The 26,114-nt window shown below is 43.7% G+C and overlaps 1 protein-coding gene across 1 annotated transcript in view; it reads right to left on the bottom strand.

Moving 5' to 3' along the window:
- The window catches only part of CACNA1D (calcium voltage-gated channel subunit alpha1 D), a 330,148-nt gene that overhangs the window by 298,710 nt on the left and 5,324 nt on the right, over positions 1-26,114 (bottom strand). Inside the window, exon 2 of the mRNA XM_033925872.1 lies at positions 24,518-24,623. Coding sequence (XP_033781763.1) covers positions 24,518-24,623 — 106 coding nt within the window. The remainder of the gene's footprint in view (positions 1-24,517; positions 24,624-26,114) is intronic.

The raw sequence follows: 26,114 nt of genomic DNA, 5'->3' as shown, positions 1-26,114 counted from the left end.
TGCCATGTGACTGAAGTATTCTGTTAGCTTGATTTTTTCTGTGTAGCATTCTGTAGTAATTTGGTTTGTTCAGTTTTCACGATAGTGGAGGGGATATTTGTGAAAGGGAAGGGAGACAGGGGTTTTGTTGATCCTTGCTCTGTATTATTTGTGTTTATTAAATGACAATTGTCTCTTTTTAAACTTTAATAAAATAAGTTTAGTATAAAATCATAACTATTTGAGGCTTGTGCGGATGGGATCTGACAGTTTGCGGGGCGGAGACGGGGACTGAGCTCGCAGGGACGGGGATTGAGCTCACGAGGACGGGACGGGGCAGGGATAGGGACAAGCTCACGGGGGCAAGAGCGGTGATAAATTTTTCCCCGTGTCATTCTCTACACTATAGCCACCTAATTATACTGGATCTTGATTGAAAATAGCCAGGAAAGCTAAGAAAAAAGATGCAACTAAAAGGCCCACTATAAAACATTAAACGCAACTGAAAACCTGTGCGAGCCCAAAGCTTTGCCCGGTACTGTGCTTATGTTCCATCTACTGAAGTCTCCGTCAAAGCTCACTCCTACCCATCTACACCATCCTAGCCACCAAAGCCTTCCCCAGCCCATCCTCAACTAAATGGCCATATAAAGACACAGACCGTGCAAGTCTGCCCAGTACTGGCCTTAGTTCTTCAATATGCTGCATTTTAACCTATAGGCAGATACACATTCTCTTAACCACAAGATCTTAGGGTCATATTTCAGTCAACGGCCCCATGTATTTAGACTACTGCAATGCTATGGTGGCTTGCCCAAGCATCTTCTTCAAAGGCTGTGTGTTGTGCAGAATATAGTGGTGAATACAATTTTGGGTGGTAAACCATGGGATAGGACCTCCCTGCTTCTACTGGAGCTTCACTGGCCATCTATTTGGCAGAGAGTTCATTTTAAAATGTTATTATTACTGGCTTTGAAGAGTATTGTTTCTAGGTATACAAGTCAGGCAAAAATCTTTTATCCAATCAGGCAACTCTGGTACTTTGAAACAAACTCCCAGCAGGTTTGAAGATTGGTTGCTACCAGAGTTGTCGGAAAACAATGAAAACCTATTTCATGTGAGAGACAGTGACATGATCAAGGTATATTACAGTGAACCGAAATGTTTGTTTGAGGGCAGTGGGCAGTGGTAAGGATTGATGGCGTTGTCTCAATTGTGGGATATATAGTGGCTGGTTATGATAGGATGATTGCTTTGTATGGGAAAGCGGGTTATATGCCTATACATAGAACACTAGGGGGGTCTGTATACTAAATGGCATTAAATCCTAATGTCTGGTTTATGCGTCAAAAAAAGACTTACCATAAAACATGTTAAAGTGTTATGCGATAATTTGCATTTTAGTTTCAAGTTTATTTAAAATTTATTATACCGCTCAATCAAACTTCTGAGCGGTGTACAATAAAAATATAGCTTTCAACAGATTAAAAAAAAACAAGGTTATGGCTTGACAATTAAAAATGATATGAGAATTTAGAAGGGCAAGACAAAACTCAGATTAAGACAAATGGGAACAGATGGAGAGAGGGGAAGAACTATAATATTTTGAGAAAACATAAGAAATGCCGCTGCTGGGTCAGACCAGTTGTCCATCCTGCCCAGCAGTCCGCTCACGCGGCGGCCCCCCAGGTCAAAGACCAGTGCCCTAAATGAGTCCAGCCTCACCTGCGTACGTTCCAGTTTAGCAGGAACTTGTCCAACTTTGTCTTGAAATCCTGGAAAACAAGGGATGAACGATGGGGGGAGGGGGGGAAGGGTGTTGCCAACAGCAGTCAGCAAGTGTTTGGCCCTTACAAGGTTTCGAAAGCATCTTGGAACCTGTGCTAATCATGTAACATTCACTTATATACCGCAGTAACCTCTCCGTTTAACGCGGTTAACAACAATCAAGAGGCTCTACAAGTAGAGAATGACACGGTGACAAAATTTATCACCGTTCCCGTCCTCGCGGATAACCGCGGGAAACCATCTTCATGTCATTCGTTAAGGAGAGAGGGAAGAATCAGAGTATGAATGGCCACAACCTCTGACCCTCAAGCCTTGCACTGAAGAATGCTGGTGTAGAAGGACTGAGGTTGAGATAGACACTAGAAAATGACATGGGATTATTTCCCGCGGTTATCCGTGGGGACGGGAACGGTGATGAATTTTGTCACCGTGTCATTCTACAAGCACAGTGTAATATAACCACATTCAGAAGAATTTGTCAAATAAATAGGTCTTTAACATTTTTCTAAAGGAAAGATAGGAGTTAGAATTTGCTATCAGGACAGAAAATGGTTTATCCCATGATCCAGCCATTTGTATATGCAACCTTTTACAGTAGGAAATGTAAATAATCTAAAATGCTGAGAAAAATGTTTTCTGTCAGTAAATTTAAAGTGATCAAGTCGGGGGGGGGGGGGTATGGTGCTGGACTGAGTGGGCTCTCTGCAGAAACCATAGAGGGCTCATTTTCTGGGGGTGATATGATGATATGGGTAGAAAGGGAGGACTATTGGAATATGGTTTGATTTGTGTTTTTCTGTGCTTGAATATTTTGCATTGTTGTTTATATCACTGTTTATTTTTATGAAAACTTTTAATAAAAATTTTTTGAAACAAAAAAAATTTTAAGTGATCAATAATATAATCAGGGATAAGGCCAAACAATGTCTTACAACAGGTACAACCTAATTTAAACGGGCGGTGAATGAGCGGGTCATTGGCCAACCTTATGCTAACATTCTATGATGGAATCTTGACTTCCTTAGAGAACTGGCGCTAAGTGGAGATCACTGGGGCATCTAGACTGAGATGCCAATTTACAGAATTGCCCCTTGTATAACCAGCTCAGGTTTCCTCAAAGCATGATTCAAAGTGACCTAAAGTCTTCAAAGTCCTTCCAGTGTCCAATATGATCTCTTTGATGGTCCAGAATTTCTGCTTACATTTGGGTATGTTCAGTTAAGTCAGATTTTCCACACTTTTGAACTCATTTGGTGAACATTCTAGATAGAAAAGTTTTCAGTTCTGATTGGAATTCTCAACATGAAGTAATCAATCACAGTAAACGTGGCAGGGTATTCCATAGAGAGGGAGTGAAATAGAAGAATGCCGATGTTTGTGTAGATTCCCATTTCATTTGAGCAAGAGAAGGTACCACCAGACGGTGATTGTTCAGTGATCATAAGCATTTTGTGGGAGAATATGGAAGTGTAAAAGAAGATAAGTAACTGGGTGTGCCTTCATGAAAAGCTCTATAAGTAAGAGTAAGAGTGGCGGAGCCACTGTCCGCGCTCTTCAACCTCTCCCTTAGTACAGGCAGCGTCCCGTTGGACTGGAGGATGGCTAACGTCATTCCACTCCACAAGAAAGGCTCAAAGATGGAGACAGCAAACTACAGACCAGTGAGTCTAACATCGATAGTGAGCAAACTAATGGAAACTCTAATCAAACACCAATTAGATAAGATCCTGGATGAGGAGAATCTACGGGATCCCCGACAACATGGATTTACTAAGGGGAGATCCTGCCAATCCAACCTGATCAGCTTCTTTGACTGGGTAACGGGGAAGCTGGATATTGGGGAGTCCCTGGACATCGTGTACCTGGACTTTAGCAAAGCATTCGATAGCGTACCACACCGCAGGTTACTGAGCAAGATGAGTTCTATAGGATTAGGTAACACATTGACGAAATGGTTTGGGAGCTGGCTTGGAGGTAGGCTCCAAAGGGTGGTGGTGAACGGCACCCCCTCCGAAATGACGGAGGTGATTAGTGGAGTACCACAGGGCTCAGTCTTGGGCCCAATCCTATTCAACATCTTTATAAGAGACTTGGCAGAAGGGCTTCAAGGTAAAATAACATTATTCGCCGATGACGCCAAACTGAGTAATGTAGTGGGCAAATGCACAACAGACGAAGATTCAGTGCCCGACAACATGATGCACGACCTACTCCTACTGGAGCGATGGTCTAGGACATGGCAACTCAACTTCAATGCCAAAAAATGCAAAGTTATGCACCTGGGCAGCCAGAATCCATGCAAGTCTTATACCCTTAATGGCGAGATCCTAGCAAAAACGGTAGCAGAACGAGATTTGGGGGTAATCGTCAGTGAGGACATGAAGTCTGCCAATCAAGTGGAGCAGGCTTCGTCCAAGGCAAGACAAATCATGGGCTGCATACGAAGGGGTTTCGTCAGTCGTAAGGCGGAAGTCATTATGCCATTGTATAGATCCATGGTGAGGCCCCACCTGGAATACTGTGTGCAATTCTGGAGGCCGCATTATCGCAAGGATGTGCTGAGACTGGAGTCGGTGCAAAGAATGGCCACCCGGATGGTCTCGGGACTCAAGGATCTACCATACGAAAAACGGCTTGACAAATTACAGCTATACTCGCTCGAGGAGCGCAGAGAGAGGGGGGACATGATCGAGACGTTCAAGTATCTTACGGGCCGCATCGAGGCGGAGGAAGATATCTTCTTTTTCAAGGGTCCCACGACAACAAGAGGGCATCCGTTGAAAATCAGGGGCGGGAAACTACGAGGTGACACCAGGAAATTCTTTTTCACTGAAAGAGTGGTTGATCGCTGGAATAGTCTTCCACTACAGGTGATTGAGGCCAGCAGCGTGCCTGATTTTAAGGCCAAATGGGATCGGCACATGGGATCTATTCACAGGGCAAAGGTAGGGGAGGGACATTAAGGTGGGCAGACTAGATGGGCCGTGGGCCCTTATCTGCCGTCTATTTCTATGTTTCTATGTTTAAAATTGATTCAAGAATGAATAGGGAGCCAATGTACCGTAATTGTTTCAGAAGAGGGGTTGTATGATCATGGCAGTTAGTATTAAAAATAAGCCAAGCAGTAGTGTTTTGAAAAAGTTGTACTGTATTGAGAAAGTATCTAGGGAAGTCAGCACAGATTGAATCACAGTAATCACAAGGTAATGTTATAAGAGCACAGCAAATGATACACAGAGTGCTCTGAGCAAAATAGCTCCTAGCTGATCGTAGCATGAAAACTTGCCTTCCTAACTACAGAGATCTGAGGAACAAAATGACATGGCAGAGTCAATTATAATCCTGAGATATTTAAATGACGACACTGAGGGAACAAGTTGGCCAAAGAAAACGGGAGGAGATAATGGACCTGTTACCCAGCAAGCTACTATATTTTGTGAGTTTAATACCAGTTGATGGATTTGGAACCAGCTAGCGACATCATCTAGACCAGTGGTCTCAAACTTGCAGCCCGCCAAGTACTATTTTGAGGCCCTCAGTATGTTTATCATAATCACAAAAGTAAAATAAAACCGTTTCTTGATCATATGTCTCTTTAGCTATAAATGACAATATTATTATTAAGACTTTATAAACTATAAAGAGTTTTACCTCATGCAAAATTGTCATTTCTTTAATAAGACATTAACTATTTTTTCTGAGGCTCTCCAAGTACCTACAAAATCCAAAATGTGGCCCTGCAAAGGGTTTGAGTTTGAGACCACTGCTCTAGACAGAGCTGGAGCCTGTAAGATCAGGAGATCAAGGCCTGTTATAATGAACCAATAGTACAGCACTGCATGAAAGTAAAAGAACCTCAAAGTCTAGTGGTATCTTTTATCACTCATATGTCACACAAGCTCTTTACCATTTCCTTATCTGCTTTTGTGACTGGACAGACCCATTTGCTAATACTCAGAATAGTATCTCATTCTTGTTTTTATTTTAGCTTTTAAAAAAAAAAAAAAAAAAACCCATCACCACCACTTTCTACTCATAAGGATTCAAACTGCCAGGGACAAGAACTCTTTGGCTCTTTCACAGAACACATGTCCACACAAATAGTTCCAAAGCAATACCGCTCTCTGCAAACAGCATTTAAGTGCATCCATCATGCAAAAGGGTTGTTGCCTAGTGCTCTCTGGATGTTAAAGATTAATAAATTCCTCAGTTCAGCATCCGACTCCATGGCATTGCCAAAGGACTGGAACACAAACTGAAGATCATTTCTGCTCCCTGTGCCAACTGAAACATGCATCGACCACTTCTGATGTACGAGCCTCCTTGGAAATCAGTAGAAGAACTCGGAAGATGCCACATATTGTTTTCCTGCATATTCATAAATCCCAGCTAATTACACAACTAAAATTGTAAGCATGACCCTATCATTTCCAATTCCCATCAGGTGTCCTGCTCACTGCCAAATCATTTTGAACTACTTAACTTCTTTTTAAAAATATGTAGAAAACACCAGAGCAAAAATCAAATTTAAATCTTAATATGGCCGAAGAAGCATCTATCTAATCTTCATATCTACAGTATATACCTCATCTATCCAGTCTATATGCCTCTAATGAATGGGCTTGATATAAAAAAAGAAAGCCGAGCTCCTGAATTTATATTTCCACTATCTCCTCATCCTAACCCAGCCCCAGAAGAGCACACCAGAGACTGTTTCCTCCTTCAGAGTTTTGTTGAAGACAGGGCCTCTCTCCCCTGCTCTTTCTCTAGAGTAGCCCATGTATTGAGCCAGACACTTCTGAAGCCAATGCCGCACTGCCTTCTGGTAACAGGCAGTCAAGAGCTACCTGATGCCCATGGAGAATATGAAGCAACGTGCAAAGACTCCTCGTAGGGCCTCATTTGTATAAGTCAACAGGAGCTGAAAAGCAAAATGAAAATGCAGGGCCATGTACAAAATAAAACCCCAGTCACTCAACTGTACCCTGTAAAATGGTGGTTCTAAACCCAGAACACTCCTAGTCAATGAGAAAGGGGTTGGGGGTGGGGCAGACCATCTTGGGCACCATCTTTTCAGGGTGCACCGGGGCCTCTCCTCTGCCCCCCCCTCCCTGCATACCCCTTTAAATGTTCGCTGGCACAAGCAGCATGTTCTGCTTGCTGCTTGCGCTGGACCTCAGCTCCCTTCCGAGGTCACTTCCTGGTCAAGGAACCGGAATATGATGTCAGAAGGGAGCCGAGGTTGGCGCCGAGCAACGGGTGGAATGCGCTGTTCATGCCGATGAACATTTCAAGACTTGCGTGGGGGGTGGGAGGGCACTCAAGCAACGGGGAAGAGTAGGGGGCGCACGGCGCAGCGACCCTGGGACACCACTGTCCTGCACGCCAACCTCCCTCGCTACGCCACTGAGTCAGGATAGTCACAATGAATATGCATAAGATAGATCTGCATACTCTCATACACTGGAGGTAGTAACATGCAAATTTATCTCATGCACTTTCACTGTAAATTTCCTGAAACCCTGCTGGCTGCGCGTGTGTCCCAGTTGAGAACCGCTCATATGACATGAAAGTTACACACCATAGATCAGGGGTGTCCAACCTGCAGCCCGAGAGCCACATGCGGCCCCGTGAAGTATTTTGTGTGGCCCCGGTCGAGGGCGATACAGTGTTTTCCTCTGCTGCCCCCGGGTGTTTACCGTCTTGCCAGCTCCGTCCTCTATCTTGCTGCAGCGTTTGCGCATTTGTGCAGCCCCAGAAACGTTTTTTGCGGCCAATGCGGCCCAGGGAAGCCAAAAGATTGGACACCCCTGCCATAGATCTTCCGCTGAATGGTCCTTTATTCTGTTCTCATTTACTATAGGACAGCCATTGACTGTTTCTGCCTCAAGTCATTGCATCTTGTCATGTCGTAACCTGGTCTATGGATCTTGCATAACAAACGTCATAATATAACAAATGATTGCATAACTATATTCAAGGCAGGATAAATAAACTAGACGCATGTCTAGGCCCCAAAGATTTGGGAGCTCCTTTCAGATATGCCTTAATCTATCCTTGCCTTTTAGGGACATTTTCAAAACACTAAGGCCTCCTTTTACGAAACTACGATAGCAGTTTCTGGCGCAGGGGAGCCGCGCCGAATTGCCCATGCTGCTCCCGATGCTCAATGAGTTCCTATGAACGTTGGGAGTAGCGCGGGACATTCAGGGGTTAGACTGGGAGCCTGAAAATTAATTGAGAAGGGAAGTGTAAGGCTGAAGGTTCACCTAAGGTTCTCAGTACCTCTATATAGGCCCTGTTTACAGGTACAGGAAGCCTTATAGATTCTAGAAAATTTAGAGGCTAGCTAGAGTGCTTGCTGGGGATTAGGAGTATTTTGAACCCCCATAGTACTATGACATAATTAAATGCAGAGGCTAACAAACTGTTTTTACATGTTTTTGAGAGTTTAAAAATGTATTTATATTATGCTGGGGATCACCAAATGCATTTATCTCCTAGAGCCCATCAAAAGGGTTAATCCTGTCCTAGATACATATCTGGTTAGCAACTTAGGATTTCACACTTTTTATGCTCTTCCCTTTGGTGAAAATGGATTCTGAAGGTCAGGGTGAGTTCATTCTTTACATTATTTGAGAAAAGTGTTAATTCTTAGCAGAAGTCAGGAACCATGAAGAGCACATTCTGAATTTTAGAAGCCATTTTCACATCTGATATAATAAAAGAAAAATGCGGCTGGGGGGAAGGGGTTGTCAGTAAATTTCTATCACTGCAACTCTCATGTTTTCCAATGAGACTTCTAGCTGACAAAGTGACTTTATGCCTTAAAAACCAGTAATTCTCTAGTCTAGTCCTCCTCCAGAGAGAGTATGGGTCATGAATTTATTGCACTGCCTTTCTGTGTTTACATTTATGTATTAAACTAGTCTTTAAGCCCGTTACATTAACGGGTGCTAGAGCAGATGTCTGTCTGTCTGGGGTTTTTTCTTTGTCTCTCTCTCCTTGGTCGCTGTCTGTCTGTCATTCATTCATTCTGTCTGTGTCTCTCCCTGGCCCCCCTGCCTAACTGTATTTCTCTGTTGCGCCATGCCTGCCTGTCTCTCCGTGGTCCCCTTCTGTCTCCCCCCCTCCCAGAGCAAAGCATTATTGTTTTCTGCCCCCCAGCACACCCCTCTCCCCTAGCAGCCTCCTTTCCCTCTCCCCCTGTTGTGCCATGCCTGCGTGCTCCGTGGCCCTCTTCTGTTTCCCCCACCTGATGATTGCTGTCTGCCCCCCCAGCACAACCCTCCCCTCACAGCAGCCCCCTTTCCCTCTCCCCCTGTTGTGCCATGCCTGCGTGCTCCGTGGCCCTCTTCTGTTCCCCCCCCCCCGATGATTGCTGCCTGCCCCCAGCACACCACTCCCCCCACAGCAGCCCCCTTTCCCTCTCCCCCTGTTGTGCTATGCCTGCGTGCTCCATGGCCCCCTTCTGTTCCCCCCTGATGATTGCTGTCTGCCCCCTCCCTTCAAAGCAGCCCCCTTTCCCTCTCCCCCTGCTCCCCTGTTGTGCAATGCCTGCCTGCCCCGTGGCCCCCTTCCGTTTCCACCCCCTCTCCCATTCTTACCCTCCCTCCATCCCTCCAACTGGAGCTGGTGTCGGTCTAGGACAGGTGTTGCATCGTTCACCTCTCGGCCCAGATCATCGAGCAGGTTCTCCTGCTTAATGGTGGTGGGCGGGGCTGCAGGAAGTGTGGCAGCAGCTGCAACCCCAGCTCCTTCTTCAGCACCATGTCGGGAAGGTGGAGAGCGGCCTGCGAGGTTCGCTTCAGCGGCTGGCGAACCTCAGCAGGCCGCTTTGAAGAGTAGCGGCAGCGGGAGGGAGGAGTCACTGGCGTGTTCTGCACACTCACGTGCCTCCAGCTAGCGCAGGCGCCGTGAGGACTGGCACCGAAGCACACCTCACGCCGCCAGGAATCACAATCTTTCAACAGCGCATGCGTGCTTAGCCTTTTATTATAGTTGATTCTTGATATACTGTCATTATATCACGTTTCAAGTTGATTAAAATTTGTTATATCGCCTAATCAGACTTCAAGGTGGTTTACAAAGGTAAAATACATAATCAAATGAACAGGAGACAATATCATAATAGACTACAATATTTAAAGAAAAAGGAGGAAGTAGGGAGGAACGAAGGGAAGGGAAAACAAAACAACCAGCAATCATGCAGAATTAAAATGCACCTAAGACATCCTTAAAAAGACGGTTATAGTCCATAGGCATCTTTGAACAGGAATGTTTTTAAGATCTTAAAGGTATTTAAAGATCTCTCCTCTCTTAGGCGGTTAGGTGCTGAATTCCAAAGCATAGGGGCTGTTACTGAAAAAACAAGACGGCCGATAAAGGCCAAATGGCCCATCTAGTCTGCCCATCCACAGTAACCATTATCTCTTTCTCTCTCTGAGAGATCCCACGTGTTAGTTCACATTGTGTTGAGGGAACTGAAAGCAAATTTTGAGTAACCCAACAAAGGGATTGTTGAGAAGAAGGAATCAAGAGCCTATTAACGAAATCTGGTTGGCCACTGATTCTAGTTTTGAGAGTCAGTAACGTTATCTTATATACTATTCGATGTTCTACTGGTAACCAGTGGGCGTTGATCAAAAGGGGAGTGACATGGTCAAATTTTTGTGTGTGGGTGATAATTTTTATTGAAGTGTTCTGAATAATTTGTAATCTTCAAATTTCTTTTTTGTTTATTCCCTTCTATAAAGGATTATTGTAGTCGAGGCAAGAGATTACAAGCGAGTGGATGAGAATGTTTAATGAAGAATCTAGCAATTTTGAAAGTGAGCGTATCAAACGTAAACGACAGAAACATTTTGGGGCAACTGAGCTAATTTGGTACTCTCTCTATCCCTAGAATAGGGTTACCATATGGCTCCAAAAAAGGGACAGATTAAATCATCCGGGGTTTACTTCCATTGCTTTCAATGGAAGTAAAACCCGGATGTCTTAATCTGACGTCCTTTTTCTGGAGCCATATGGTAACTCTACAGGGCTCACAATCAAAGTTCTTGTACTTGGAGCAATGGAGAGTTAAGTGGTTTTCAAAAGAACCTACATATGCATTTTCAACTAATTCTTGCCCCAAATGCACCCAAAGTATTGCAGGCATATTCACTTTGGGTATCCTGGCAATCGACCTCTTTGGAGGCCATGGAGTTAAGAAGTATTCTGTTAACACATTATAGACTAGTAGTAATAATAATAATAACTTTATTTTTATATACCGCCAAAGCCATAGTAGTTCGAGGCGGTTTACAACAAGAAGAGCTGGACAGTCAGCGAAGGAAAAATAACAATGGAGATTTTGGATACAGCAAAGAAAAAAAAATAACAGTGAGGATTTTGGTTGCATAAAGTCACAATGTGGGGAAGCAAGAAGATGCGAAAAAGAGTACGGTAGAGGGTTTAAGGGTTCTTGGTTACAAATCGGTCGAACAGATTTGTTTTTATTAGTTTTCTGAAGTTAAGGTGGGATGAGGAGAGTTTGATGAAGTCGCCTCGCCAGTTGTTTTGTTGACTTGCTTGGAAGGCTAGCGTTTCTGTTTAGGAATCTTTTGTACTGGCAGATTTTTATTGAAGGGTGGCTGAACAAACGTATTCTACGTGCGGGTCTGGTGGAAACAGTCGAATTTAAAATGGGAGACCAGGTATAGCGGGACCATGCCAAGGACAGGTTTGAAACAAAGGCAGGCAAATTTGAATAGTAAAGTCATTCTATAAAGAAAGCACCAATTTTTAAGTATGAAGGACGCACATAAATGACTCAAATACTGGCATATACATTTTTATCTGTTTGCTGTTCTAAAAAATGGTGCTTAAAAGCGAGGGAGTGTAGATTGAAAGTGGCTGAACAAATAGGCGGAGTGAGGGTGAGGTGCGCATTGAAGTGTAGAAATCATAGAATTGTATAATTGTATTTTTTAGCAATCTGCTGTAGCCACAATCACTTACACAGCTCAATGACTAGAGTAAGAAAATCACATAAGACTTGCCATCCTGGGACAGACTGAAGGTCCATCAAGTCCAGTATCCTGTTTCCAATGGTGGCCAATCTAGGTCCCAAGAACCTAGCAAGATCCCAAGTAGTATTGAAGCAGTCATGCTAAAATATACACATGTATTTGCATTGCTACACCTGTATTCTATAAAGGAAAGTAAGTGCCTATTTTCCTCTATAGAATAAGCTCCAAATAAGTGCCTAAAAATAGGCACTCCTTTAAGAAATATTATACTTAAGAATTAAGTAGGTTTATAGCTTGTTTACTCCTCTATTTATGTATTCAGTTTTCTATACTGTTCTCCCAGGCGAGCTCAGAATGGTTTAGATCAGGGATCTCAAAGTCCCTCCTTGAGGGCCGCAATCCAGTCGGGTTTTCATTATTTCCCCAATGAATATGCATTGAAAGCAGTGCATGCACATAGATCTCATGCATATTCATTGGGGAAATCCTGAAAACCCGACTGGATTGCGGCCTTCAAGGAGGGACTTTGAGACCCATGGTTTAGATCACAGGTGTCAAAGTCGGTCCTCGAGGGCCAGAATCCAGTCGGGTTTTCAGGATTTCCCCAATGAATCTGCATGAGATCTATTTGCATGCACTGCTTTCAATGCATATTCATTGGGGAAATCCAGAAAATCCGACTGGATTCCGGCCCTCGAGGAGGGACTTTGACACCCCTGGTTTAGATGAATTTATTCGGGTACTCAAGCATTTTTTCCTGTCTGTCCTGATGGGCTCACAATCTATCTAATGTACCAGGGGCAATGGGGGGGATGAAGTGACTTGCCCAGGGGCACAAGGAGCAGCATGGGTTTGAACCCACAACCTCAGGGTGCTGAGGCTGTAGCTTTAACAACTGCGCCATTCTAGAAATCAAGATATAGCAAAAGTGAGTCAAGTATAGGACAATCAAGCCATTTTGACATCACTGATGAGGTTGGCTCTTAGGCACAACCTGGGGCAATGAGGGAGGGGGATTAAGTGACTTGCCCAGGGTCACAAGGAGCAGTGTGGGTTTGAACCCACAACCTTAGGGTGCTGAGGCTGTAGCGTTAACCACTGTGCCATTCTGGAAATCAACATGTTGCAAAAGTGAGCCAAGTACAAGGCAATCAAGCCATTGTGACATCACTGAGGAGGTTGGCTCTTAGGTATTGGTGGAATAAGGCATTATGATGTCACAATACCAGCTCTGGTTATCAGAGGCTGAAACTTTCACACTACTTATTTATTCAATTTTCTCCCAGGGGAGCTCAGAACTGTTTACATGAATTTATTCAGGTACTCAAGCATTTTTCCCTGTCTGTCCTGGTGGGCTCATAATCCATCTAATGTACCTGGGACAATGGGGGGATTAAGTGACTTGCCCAGGGTCACAAGGAGCAGTGGGGGTTTGAACCCACAACCTCAGGGGGCTGAGGCCACACCTCTAACCACTGCACCACATTCTCAAACATAATATAGTAAAAGATATAGCATTTAAGTATGTGTATATGTGAATATATGCAAGACAGTTTTAACAGATGATTAGACATGTTAATAAAATATCACAAAATGTCTTAGTCCATTCCTGGATCTGAGGTGGATTTTTAGATTTGATCATTCGTCTTTCCAAATCTGAGTGCAAGGCAAGTTACAGTCAGGTATGGTAAGTAGATAGCTCTCTCCTCGAAGGCTTACAATCCTAAGAGCTAGATTAATATGATTTAATGCAAGTTATGTACCATATACCCCATTATTCTTAATGTGACCTATTTACTAATTGATTAACTCACATAAACATGAATTAACATACTAACACATTACTAAATCATTCCCTAAATTTGTACCTGAGGTAACTGGAGGTGTGCACAGGGCAAAAATCATTGGTTTGTTGTCTTTTCAAATGGGCTTTTGTTTTTCTTCTTTTCACGTGAAACATTTTAAGCATGTGTTAGAACATTTTAGCATGTACCAATAAACTTAAAGCATGTAAATTCATATGTTAATGCATGTTAAATGAACTTAGCATGCAATCAATTTTTTAAGGAGCATTAATAAACCAAATGGGCACTAACAAATGCTTATCCACAGAGGTAGGGCTTAATTTCTGGGGGAATGGCCTGAAACTCAAGTCTACCACTTCTTTCCAGACTCCAAAGTCATAGGATTGCTTTGCTCCAGCCCTTTCTTTCCAGGGAACCTGCAGGGTGGAGTAGGGGGATAAGCCTGGAGCAGAGAACAGTCAATCTACTGTACTCTCTTTTTTGTTCTGTTACCTCCCACCTCAACCTGAGGTACTCCCAATACACTTCCAGATAAACCTGACTAAACTTAACAAGCCAATGTAAATTCGAAAGTTCGCTGTATACAGCCTCTTCCCTTGTAAACCGCTTAGAACTGTTTGTGGTATGGCGGTATATAACAATAAAGTTATTGTTATTATTATTATTACTCCTGTAATTGCCCTCCTGTCCAGTGACATAGCTATGGATGAGCCTGGATGGACCCAGGCCCACCCAGTAGCAGCACACCTATGATGTAGCTGGTGGGGATCCTCAAGCCCCCCCCCCCCAATTAAAAACTCCTGAAACCTCTCCATCCCACAACAGCCCCAAAGCCTTCCTTCTGATATACTCTGCCTAAATGGAAACAGGAAGTTGATTCAGAAGGTTGGCTGTGGGCAATAGCGTAGCGAGAGTAGGAGACACCTGGGGCAGTGGTGTCCCCTCCTCTTCTCCACCTCCACCCACTCCTTCCCTGCCAGACTTGCATCCTCCCTTACCTCTTTAAATATTCCCCAGTGCGAGCAACTTCTACGGCCTGCTGCTCGCGCCGGCACTGGATTTCCCCCACAACCAGGAAGTGATTTCAGAGGAGAGCCAGGCCGGTGCAAGATTTACAGAGACACAGGGGGGAAGGGAGGGAGCGAGCACGGTGTGGGGAGTGGAGAGGTGCCGGCACCCCCACCAAGATGGTACCAGAGGCAGTCCACTCCCCTGCCTCTCCTTTACCACACCATTGGCTGTGGGGCTGATACAAGTAACATAGAAACATAGAAAGATGACGGCAGAAAAGGGCTATAGCCCATCAAGTCTGCCCACTCTACTGACCCATCCACTTAAGTCTATGCCCTAATGACCCAATTCCTTAACTCAACCCTCATAGGGATCCCACATAGGTATCCCATTTATTCTTAAAGTCTGGCACGCTGTTGGCCTCGATCACCTGTACTGGAAGCTTGTTCCAATGATCAACCACTCTTTCCGTGAAGAAATACTTCCTGGTATCGCCATGAAATTTCCCGCCCCTGAGTTTGAGCGGATGCCCTCTTGTGGTCGAGGGTCCTTTGAGAAAGAAAATATCATCTTCCACCTCGACACGTCCCGTGATGTACTTAAATGTCTCAATCATGTCTCCCTTCTCCCTACCTTCTTCGAGAGTGTAGAGCTGCAATTTGTTCAGTCTCTCTTCGTACGAGAGACCCTTGAGCCCCGAGATCAGTCATGCTGCTTGCTCCGAGTGAAAATCTGCTCATTAAAAGTTACGTGGCTTTGACAGACCGTATCAACTGAGTTGGAAAGGAAGAGATAAGATCACCTGTGGGGCAGGGTTCTTCTGCCCACCCAACTTGGGTCCAGGACCATCACCCACCCCCTAGCCCCATAGTTCCAGTTCCTTTTTGTACAGGAATTAAGACCTGCTTACAGGTAACTGAGGATTACCTTGCTGCACACAACAACTTAAATTTGAGTATTTGGAGGATCTGCCTACCGTTATTAAATTCATGTTTGGGTTTCTCCGAGGAAGAAACCAGTTTGGACCTTTAAACTGTTTTAGCTACAGTGGAACGCATGAGAAAGGTGGGAGAGGGGCGATATGATAGACGTTTAAATACTTACATGGCCTAAACACGCATGAGGCAAGTCTTTCAACTGAAATGAAACTCCAGTGAGAGGGCATAGAATGAGCTTAAGAGGCGATAGGCTCAGGAGTGATCGAAGGAAATATGTGGTTACAGAAAGGGTGGCAGATGCATGGAATAGTCTCCTAGCGGAGGTGGTAGAGACGAGGACTGTGTCTGAATTCAAGAAAGCGTGGGACATGTCCGTGGAATCTCTTAGGAAGAGGAGGAGATAGTGGATGCTGGGGATGGGCAGACTGAATGAGCCATTTGGCTTTTATCTGCCGTCATGTTTCTATGTTTCTAAATAGTGAGAGAACAGCACACCTAAAGACTCTGGCACTCCTCCTCTCAAATACTGCCAATGATATTGCCATGGCAACCCCCTCACATGCTGCTGCTTAATTACAATAATATGCTCTTCATTTACAGATTTACTGATGAGCTTTCATATTGGGAATGGGGAAAATTGCCTTTATGGTAAAATGCTTTCCAACTGACTGTAATTGGAGATGGGCAGCCCGAAAGCTTTTGCGTTGTGTCATTTCCTGTGTCATTTCTGGAAATATTTCTTTCAATCGTTTCATTTGACTATTTATTCCATCACAGGAGCAGTCGTATACCCCCTAATTGTATAAACTTGTGCAACATTTCATGTACAAAACAATTCTAAAAGTCTCAGAAATTGCACTAACATGACCACTATTGAGTTCCAAGCTTTACGTTCGCTCCAGGAGGATCCCCGTATTAAAGTGAAACCAGAAGATAAGGGCGGTTCCATTGTGATTATGGGCCGCTCTCAATACCGGGGGGAAGTTGATCACCAGTTAGCTGACATTCACAACTATCAGTGTTTGGATGGTGACTCTTGTGGAAATTCAAACTACCATCAGTGGGATTGTTCAGGAGGCTTTAAGGTCGGAGATGATTACCAAAGCGGAAAGCTGCTTTATTCAGATTTCTAATCCAAGGACTCCGGTTTTCTACACAGTACCCAAGATTCATAAGTTATTGGTTCCCCCTCCCGGGAGACCAATAGTTTCTCTCAGAGGTACGGTTTTGGAACCTCTGTCAAAATTTTTGGATTACTACTTGCAACTTTTTGTTACAAAAGCTAGTTCTTATATAAAAGACACCACGAATTTTCTTAGGAAGTTGCAATCAATATCCATTGTACTTGTTAGTGGCATTATATACGAGTATTCCCCAACAAGATGCCCTGAATGTTGTAAAGTACACCTTAGAGTCAAGAACAGAAGAGCACAGAGTTTCAGCATCTTTTTTGATGATTTTGGCAGAATTGGTCTTAACCAATAATTATTTTAGGTTTGATGACCAGTTTTATCAATAGTGTCAGGGGGTGGCTATGGACACCACGACCACCCCTAGTATAGCAAACCTTTTTATATCCAAATTTGAAGAGACCCACATATACTCTGCTTCATATTTTCAATCTATGCAGTGTTGGTTTCACTTTATTGACAATATTTTTCTAATTTGGATTGCTTCTGAGAGTCTTTTGGAAGAATTTATCATACGGATTAATTCCCTGACTACATGTCTAAAATTTACAGCTACTTGGAACCATAATCAGATTGCGTTCTTGGACACTACAATTATCTTGGAGGAGGGAGTTATACAAACTAGAGTTCATCATAAGCCAACCGAAAAAAAAAACAGTTATTTGACGTACACCAGCTGCCATCCTAGACTCCTTAAAAAAGCTATTCCCATTGGCCAGTTTCTTAGGGCTAGGAGGAAATGCTCTACTATACCAGTTTAACAAAGAAGCTAAACGAGTTCAAGAAAAATTTTGTTCTAGAGGCTATCCGAAAAAGGTAGTGCGTCAAGCATACCATAGAGCCCTTTATGCCAATCGGGACTAGTTACTGCTTGACCGCCCACTGGAAGATAAGAAGGGTCAAGTTTGTGTTCTGACTCATTCTATTCAGTCGTCACACATTGCAAAAAAGCATTTACAAACATTGGCATGTCCTACAATTACATCAGACATTTTGGGAAAAGCCTTGTGTAGCTTACACTCGGGGGGAAAAACCCGTCAGATCATCTGGTGATCTCAGACTATAGGACTAGGACACAACATTTAGAAAGTATGGGGACTCATTCAAACCATATTGGCCATCATGGCCCTTGTGGTTATTGTTCAGTATGAGGCACCTCCTTTGTGGGGGACCAATGAATTCATCCCTCCACGGGCAAGACTTACAGACTCAGATCAAATACATCTTGCTCATCCACCTATGTAATATATGTTATCACTTGTCCATGTGGTCAAATTTATGTGGGGTGCACGACGAGAAACATCAGAAAAAGCTGATTTAAATACTCAGAAGATTTCAGCTCCTATGGTGGCCCATAATGTTGCTCAAAATCATACTTTTTCCCAACTTCAGTGGTGTTTTATAGAACAGATTCCCACTACTTTCAATGGTGATAAGACTTCCCGTTTATTTACACGGGAGAATTACTGGATTTTTCAACTAAAAGCTGGCAGTGGCTAGCATTTCTTTTAATGCTGACTGCTGCCACCTAAATTATACAAGGTTAATCATTCTACGTCAGGCACGGGCAATGAATATCAGTTGTACCTGAGTAGCTTCTAGGTACTGCCAAAACACCTGGATATTCAACGCCATACTCACATAGCTAACTGGACATAGTTAGGACTGCTTTGGGGCCATCTAGCTATGTGGGCATCAGCAATGAATACCAGTAGTGCCTACAAAATGTCTGTTCTTGCCCCAAATCCGTCCCTAGACCACTTTAGCACTAAGCACCACTACCATAGGCAGGCCAGTGCAATTTAATCCTCTTATTTATATTCATTGTGGCACTGCAGGACTGGCTTGAAAAATACTGCTCTAAATCCGGTGTTGCTTGGGAGCATATGAAGATCTTCCTCCTGGCACACTGGCACGATGGATTGTTTTCAAAACTCACGGATGGTCCATGAATCTGGCACAACCAGCTTACCAGTTTGAAAGTACTTGAGGTGCTGGCAGTTGATAGCAAATGGTGTGCAAGTGAGAGGGTAGGCCCGCAGCCAGGGCAGTCATTAAGAGTGGGGCAGAGAATTGAGATGACCTGCCCCCAGCCAGTAAGTCAGCAGGGTAGAAGTTCCAGGAGCCTCAACTACCACAACAAAGTCCTCAGCAAGTACAGAGGGAAAGGGCGAGCACTCAAGAGGCAACAGACAGCAAGGACTCTGTCCCAGTCTCCAAAAATGAGGGCTGAACCCAAGGCAGATCCATCTCAGGCTCTATATCCCATTAGTATCAAGCAGCTGTATTCTTTTCGGAGGCATCCCTGGTCTCCACCTAGACTTAAAGGTTACCTTCCCCTATAATGTCAAGGCAATATCCAGAAGAATTATCAGGTCTCTGCAGTACCAAAGCCTATTTTTCAGCTGTGGATGTTCAGACTTGAAGCTACAACCTTCTGGCTCCCAACAGTGATTTTGCCACTGGGCTGCAGGAGCAGCTCTGCTTAGTTCAGGGATTTCAAAGTCCCTCCTTGAGGGCCGCAATCCAGTCGGGTTTTCAGGATTTCCCCAATGAATATGCATTGAAAGCAGTGCATGCACATAGATCTCATGCATAGTCAGTCGGGTTTTCAGGATTTCCCCAATGGATTGTGGCCCTCGAGGACCGACTTTGACACCTGTGAGTTTAATTGTTTTTCTTTTAAAAAAAAAATATCAAATTGTCTCGCATGAGTCAGCTTTTTAGCAGGATGCTTTTGAGAACTGACTGTTTAGAGCAGGGGTGAGCAACACCGGTCCTTGAGGGCCGGAATCCAGTCGGGTTTTCAGGATTTCCCCAATGAATATGCATTGCAAGCAGTGCATGCACATAGATCTCATGCATATTCATTGGGGAAATCCTGAAAACCCGACTGGATTGCAGCCCTCAAGGAGGGACTTTGAGACCCCTGGCTTAGTTGCTAGTAGAACAACCATATTTACTTCAGCCTGGTTGCTCATAACTTCCCCTTATTACTTGCTCTAGCCGCCACAGCCAAAAAAAAGGCTAATAATGCCTGATATAATGAAAAAAAATGACAGCAAACACTATGATCTGCAGGCAACTCTCTGCCATCAATAAATATGAAGCTTTGACAGTAATTCTGGGCAGGTGTGTAGGGTCCCTCCTGCTCCCTAACAGATTACATTTATCTCAGATGCATCCCTCTCTTTCTCTCACCGAGTCTCTGAAGCTGCATGATACAGACATATCCCTTGTCCTAATTTCAGTTAATCCTTACCAAATCTTAATCTGAAAGCTCTGTCTACGGCCCAGCAAATATTCTTTTTGAAAGGTATCGCATCAAACCCAACTTCGTGAAGAAGAAAAAAACTTGCGTACGGGTTTGAAACGGTAAAACAGCCATGTGCATTGGGATTCTGATCGAGAACGAATCAGCGGTAATTTTTCTCAGAGTCCTCTCTGCTCTTTTTAGCAGTGCGCCCACAGAAGGTTTCCAGCATAATGCACAGTCAGCCATGAAATGCAAATTGCCGTTAGGGGGAGCAGGATAACCCTTTTTGTCGCGCAGTTCACCATTTTACATCGTCAGAAATAAAGGACTTCTCTGTAGAATGCTCTTGTAAAATTGATTACTTGTATTCTTGGTCATCCTTAAAGCTATTATATTGTATTAACTGTGTAGCTCAAAGCTATAATGCAGAGATGCCATATCCAGAAGAGTGCACAAGAAAAGTAAAGTAGTGATTACAAACCTGGAGTAAAGGGCAACTGCTCATTGTTGCACTATAATTTCATTTAATTAATTAATTAATTAATTAATTAATTAATTAAGGTTCTCTCCTATCATACTATACCAGGGGTAGGTAAGTCCGGTCCTCGAGAGCCAGAGCCAGGTCAGGTTTTCATGATATCCACAATGAATATGTATGAGATGGATTTGCATGCACTGCCTCCTTGAGATGCAAATTTATCTCATGCATATTTATTGTGGGTATCCTGAAAACCTGACCTGCCTGTGGCTCTCAAGGATCGAAATTGCCTATCCCTGTACTGTACCATACTGTTTCTTGCATCCCCCAAGTGTCAGCTAGGAATCAGTGTGGCTTACATAATATTAGAAAAACTACAGAAACATTATGCAAATTACTTTATAGGACTTAAGGTCTGTGCAGAGAAGAAAATAGCTTAAGCGCTTTCCTGAATTCGAAGCATATAGGTGTTTGGCGCAAGCTGCCTGGAAGACTGTTCCAGATTTGGAGGCCTTGGAACTCAAAGGTGGATTCAAAGAGAGCTTTCTTCTGGACTTGATGTGGGGAGAGAAGTGGCAGTTTCCAACGTTAGATTGTCCTCGAGTTGTTGAAGAAACAGGTGACTTGGATGGCAGAAGTTAGTCCCTCTGAGTTTTCCGCATATATGGCCTTTTGAACTGGACTCTATATGCAATTTTGAACTGGACTCTACTCTTAACTGGTAACCAGTGTAGCTTCCTAAGTGTGGTCAATGTAAGTTATGGGGTTGATATTTAACAGGAGCAGTCCTCTATACCAATTGCTGGATTTGTCTCATTTTAATGTAATTTTATCATGCTGTGATCTGCTTTGACTACTGCAGAATGGGGAAGGGGAGTAAAAGATGGATCCTGCATAGCCTCCGGATCTTCCGGATCCACTCAGGACTACCTAAAAAAACTGTCTATTGTACTTTGGATAATGGGAAGGGAGGAACAAAGGGAAGCTGCTGCTGCTGCACAAGAAGCAGGGAAGGGAAGCAGAGAGAGTAAGAGTAAGCTAGATAATGTTTCTCTTCCTCCTTCCTGGATAATAACATGCTGAAGATCATAGGTTGAAGCATAGGGGTTCAGAGAGAGTTGAGATATCCAGGAGATCATGGAGGAGGGTAGAGAAGGCAGGAGAGAGGAGGGCGCCGAAAATGATAGGAGGATTGCGCCAGAAGACATACGAGGAGAGACTGGAAGCCCTGAATATGTATACCCTAGAGGAAAGGAGAGACAGGGGAGATATGATTCAGACGTTCAAATACTTGAAGGGTATTAACGTAGAACAAAATCTTTTCCAGAGAAAGGAAAATGGTAAAACTAGAGGACATAATTTGAGGTTGAGGGGTGGTAGATTCAAAGGCAATGTTAGGAAGTTCTACTTTACGGACAGGGTGGTGGATGCCTGGAATGCGCTCCCGAGAGAGGTGGTGGAGAGGAAAACGGTGACGGAGTTCAAAGAAGCGTGGGATGAACACAGAGGATCTAGAATCAGAAAATAATATTAAAAATTGAACTAAGGCCAGGACTGGGCAGACTTGCACGGTCTGTGTCTGTATATGGACGTTTGGGGGAGGATGGGCTGGGGAGGGCGTCAATGGCTGGAAGGGTGTAGATGGGCTGGAGTAAGTCTTAACAGAGATTTCGGCAGTTGGAACCCAAGCACAGTACCGGGTAAAGCTTTGGATTCTTGCCCAGAAAAAAATTTAAATTGAATCAGGTTGGGCAGACTGGATGAACCATTCGGGTCTTTATCTGCTGTCATCTACTATGTATGTTACCATGTACTTAGTGCCAGATGTGGCACAATTCAGACCTTCTGGTGTCAACTAGTGCTAGATCTGGGTAGATCCTGTTCTTTGGGTAGGAGTGAGTGTAAGATCCAGGTGGATATGGTCCTCTTGATGTGCATGAGTGCTACATTTGGGGAGACCCAGCCCTTCAGAGGGGACCGAGTGCTGGATCCAGCTGAGCTCAAGGAATGAAAGCTGGATCCAAGTTGATGCAGCCCTTCTGAGGGGAACAGGTGCTAGATTTAGGTGGATGCAGCCAGGGCAGAATTAATTCGTTGAGGGTCCCTAGGCACACAAGTACACCGGGCCCCCTGCCTCACTCCGCCCCTCCCCTCCCCCGTTTATTTACCCATTTTCTTATTTACTTCTTCATTTCTTTTTTTTTTTTTTTTTTTAATTCAAAACAAAGAACAAATATGACCATACCAGTGCCAGTGTACAGTTTTTTTTCTATGCAACCTCTAAACATCTCTGAACAATCTCCTCTGGATGCAGCCCTTCTGAAGGAAGCGGGTGCTGGATCCGGGTGGACGCAGCCCTTCTGAAGAGAGCAGGTGCTAATCTAAGACCTCTGAAAACTGAACCCGCTGGTTGAAAGACGCGTGGCAGTTGAGACTATTGCTGGCGAAAAAGGGTTTTCTTTCTCCTAAACGTTCTTCTGTTTGGACTATTTAACAAGTGAAGTAGGAACCAGATTTACGGTGCTTTAAACCAGAGACAACTGGGGAAAACGACCAAAAGCTGAGGTTGCTGGACTGAATGTGATGTGGGTAACTGCCTAAAGTGTACAGGATGCTTCACTAGCCATGAAATATAAAAGTTAAAAGTATATCTTTGCCTTTCCTGAGTCTATGAGGGAATAGACTCAGATCTAAGTCTCAATAAAGCATTTTGTTGCACCTTCTAAAGTAGTTTATGTGTGCTGATTGGATAATGTGCAGGAATCCTGGAAACCCCGGCCAGGAAGCTTTCATGGGCACTTTGTTGCCTTTATAAAACAGGCTTATAAGTGCTTTTCAGCATTTCGCGCATAGATCCTCTCAAAACCCAATTAGTTTCCAGGCCTTGAAAACAAAAGTTTCCTCACCCTATCTATAGAAGAATCAGGGTTGGATTAACTTTACCTCGGGCCCTAAGCACACATGTATTTGTTTTGTTACTTGCCCCCCCCCCCTCTCTCCCTCCACAAGATTTATATTCATGGCCTTTTCCCCTTCCCTCCTCAGGATGCCCTCCCACAGAGCCCATCTCCCGAAGTGGCCTGAAGGAACTGCATTGGGCTGGTTCTGAATATGGTGGTATGGTATCTGCCAGAAATTTGTACTCAAAGGTAGATCCTCTCAACTTTGGGGCCTAGTTCAAGTATATTAGGTTTTTCTATCCTGCTAATCACTTAGATCATCTAAGCGACTTACATTCTAAAATAGGGAAACGTTACATAACATGATAGTGAAGAATAGGGGGGTAGAACTATATTAGTTATAGTAGGGTTGCCAGATTTCCTCTTTAAGAAAGACACCTGGCCCTACCTCGTTCTGCCTCCAGCAATCCGACCTAGCTCCGCCCCCACACAAACCTCTGGTCTCCTTCCCCGAGCTCGGGGCCACCGTCTGGAGGCCCTCTGTGCATGCAAACGATGTCATCGAATCAACGTCCACGCATACGCAGAGGGCCTCCATAGGTGGCCCCGAGCTAGGGGAACTTCCAAAACTCAGATAAACTGCTGGGTTTTGGAAATCCTTCCAGGCCCCAGACAGTCCTTTAAAAAGAGAGCATGTCTGGGTTTTCCGGACGTCTGGTATCCCTAAGTTATAGGAAAGCATGTGGAGGGGTTTGCCTATGAATTAATTCTGCCCTGACAACACTTATATTTACTTATTTTACTTAGTACAGTGAGTGCTCTGTGCAGGCGAGTCTTATCTATAAATATAGTTGTACAATATCGCATGTGTTTTGACATCATGCAATACAGGGCCCATTCTGATCCCAGCTTCAGCAAAGTCTAAAAATTCTTTTGTTTATATTTTTGCACTGAATATCTCTTTTCGCAACTGCTGCCGTCTGCCATAGCAAAAAAAGTGATTTGCACTATTTGGTCTTAAAATAAGTCAAAATTTAATCTAGGTCACTTCAATGTGAGATTTCCACGTTACATACAGCGCCTGGTATTCACAAACCATAATTCTAAAGGAACAACCATATCCAGTCCAAAGAAGAGTATAAAGCAAAAAGACACTTACCAGGTCATGATTAGTAGAATTTGAATCGTCTTCTGGGAATGGGATGTAAACAGCTAAGGCCACACAGTTGGCAAAAATAGCCAGTAATATAAATATGTCAAATGGTCTGGAGGAACTAGTTAAAGAGCCAATGAATTCCACAGGCCTGAAGACATTCTATTAGACATCTCAGAAAGAAGTCAACCTGGCGCTTTATAGCTAAACATTTTTTTTTTAATTAGTGCACAGTCATGCCAAGCAAACGTTTGTTATTAGAGCAAGACATCCTTCAGCACAATGTTCTGTACCATGACCCCATTCTTTTCATAGTATTGCAGCTCATGTGCCTTTTTTTTTATTTAAACGCTGACTTTTATTTATTTATTTTTAGTTCACCTTCAGTTGAGGTTTTTTAGTATGGTGTTTTAGGGTTCCAATCTGTCTCCAAGAGTAGATCTATCATGTGCCTAATGCCTGGGGGGACCAGAGTGGTTTACAAAATACCAAATAAAACAGAATAAACTATAAAGTAGATTAAGCAAAATTTTTAAAAAAGTGTGTGGGGGGGAGGGGACCCATAAAAGAAATTGAATTAGAATCTGCTTAGCCATGCAACTGAATAAAAATTAGGGCAGACTCATTCTCTCCTGGAATTATTTGGAACTGCTTTCCAAGTAGGACAACCTAACACAGTACGGCTTTGAAATAATCAGTATATTCCTAAGGTTCCATTGTGTGCCCACAACCAAGCAATTTGAAACCAGGGCCCCGGCCATCAGATGTCTCCATGAAAAATTGCCCATTTCATTTTGTTATCCTCTTTCCCTTATTTCAGTATTAGTGCATGATATTTTTTTTTTTTTAATATGCCAGGACAAACGTCAGACAGTTCTGCTTCACACAGCGAGTGGTGAACGCCTGGAACTCTCTCCCGAAAGAGCTGGTGGAGGAAACCACCATTCTAGGATTTAAGGGAAAATTGGACGCACATCTTCTTGCAGGAGTGACTAGTGTATTCGCCAGGGTATGCTTGGCTGAGCCTCTGCGTGTGCAGATCACCGGACTGGATAGACCCCAGGTCTGATGCGGTGCAGGCATTTCTTATGTTCTTATATCCTTCCTCATGCTATCCACACCATCAGGGGTGTCTACACTATTGCAAAGAGTAAAGGGGTGTGACCTGAGTGGGATCAGGGTGGTCCTAAAAAAAATTAATGGCAATTCCCTATTTCAGAAGGGGGATGAACGTCTATGTCCTAACAGATAAGCAATGGGATTGACACCTGCTACGAATCTTATCTCTTGTCAATCACACAAAAGCGCCTATTACAGAATCATGTCTAACTTAAAACTTAGGTGCCTGTAATGTAGAAAAGGGTTTTAAAGGCCTACATTATAGGTGCCCAAGTCCTTCTCCACCCCTAGACATGCCTACTTTGGAGTTGGGTGCCTATCTTTTGTAGAATCGTGCCAAAGAAGAGAGGCACCTATCGCTTGCTAAAACTCATAATTGAAGCCAATTTTACTAATTTAAGTTAGGCGCCAATCTTTAGGTATCTGTTATAGAATTTCTCCCTTATGGCACGATTCTATAAATCTTGCTCAATATATATCTCAA

This window comes from Geotrypetes seraphini, chromosome 17 (assembly GCF_902459505.1).
Source record: "Geotrypetes seraphini chromosome 17, aGeoSer1.1, whole genome shotgun sequence".
NCBI classification, from domain to species: Eukaryota; Metazoa; Chordata; class Amphibia; order Gymnophiona; family Dermophiidae; genus Geotrypetes; species Geotrypetes seraphini.
This window is presented reverse-complemented; position numbering and strand designations above follow the sequence as displayed.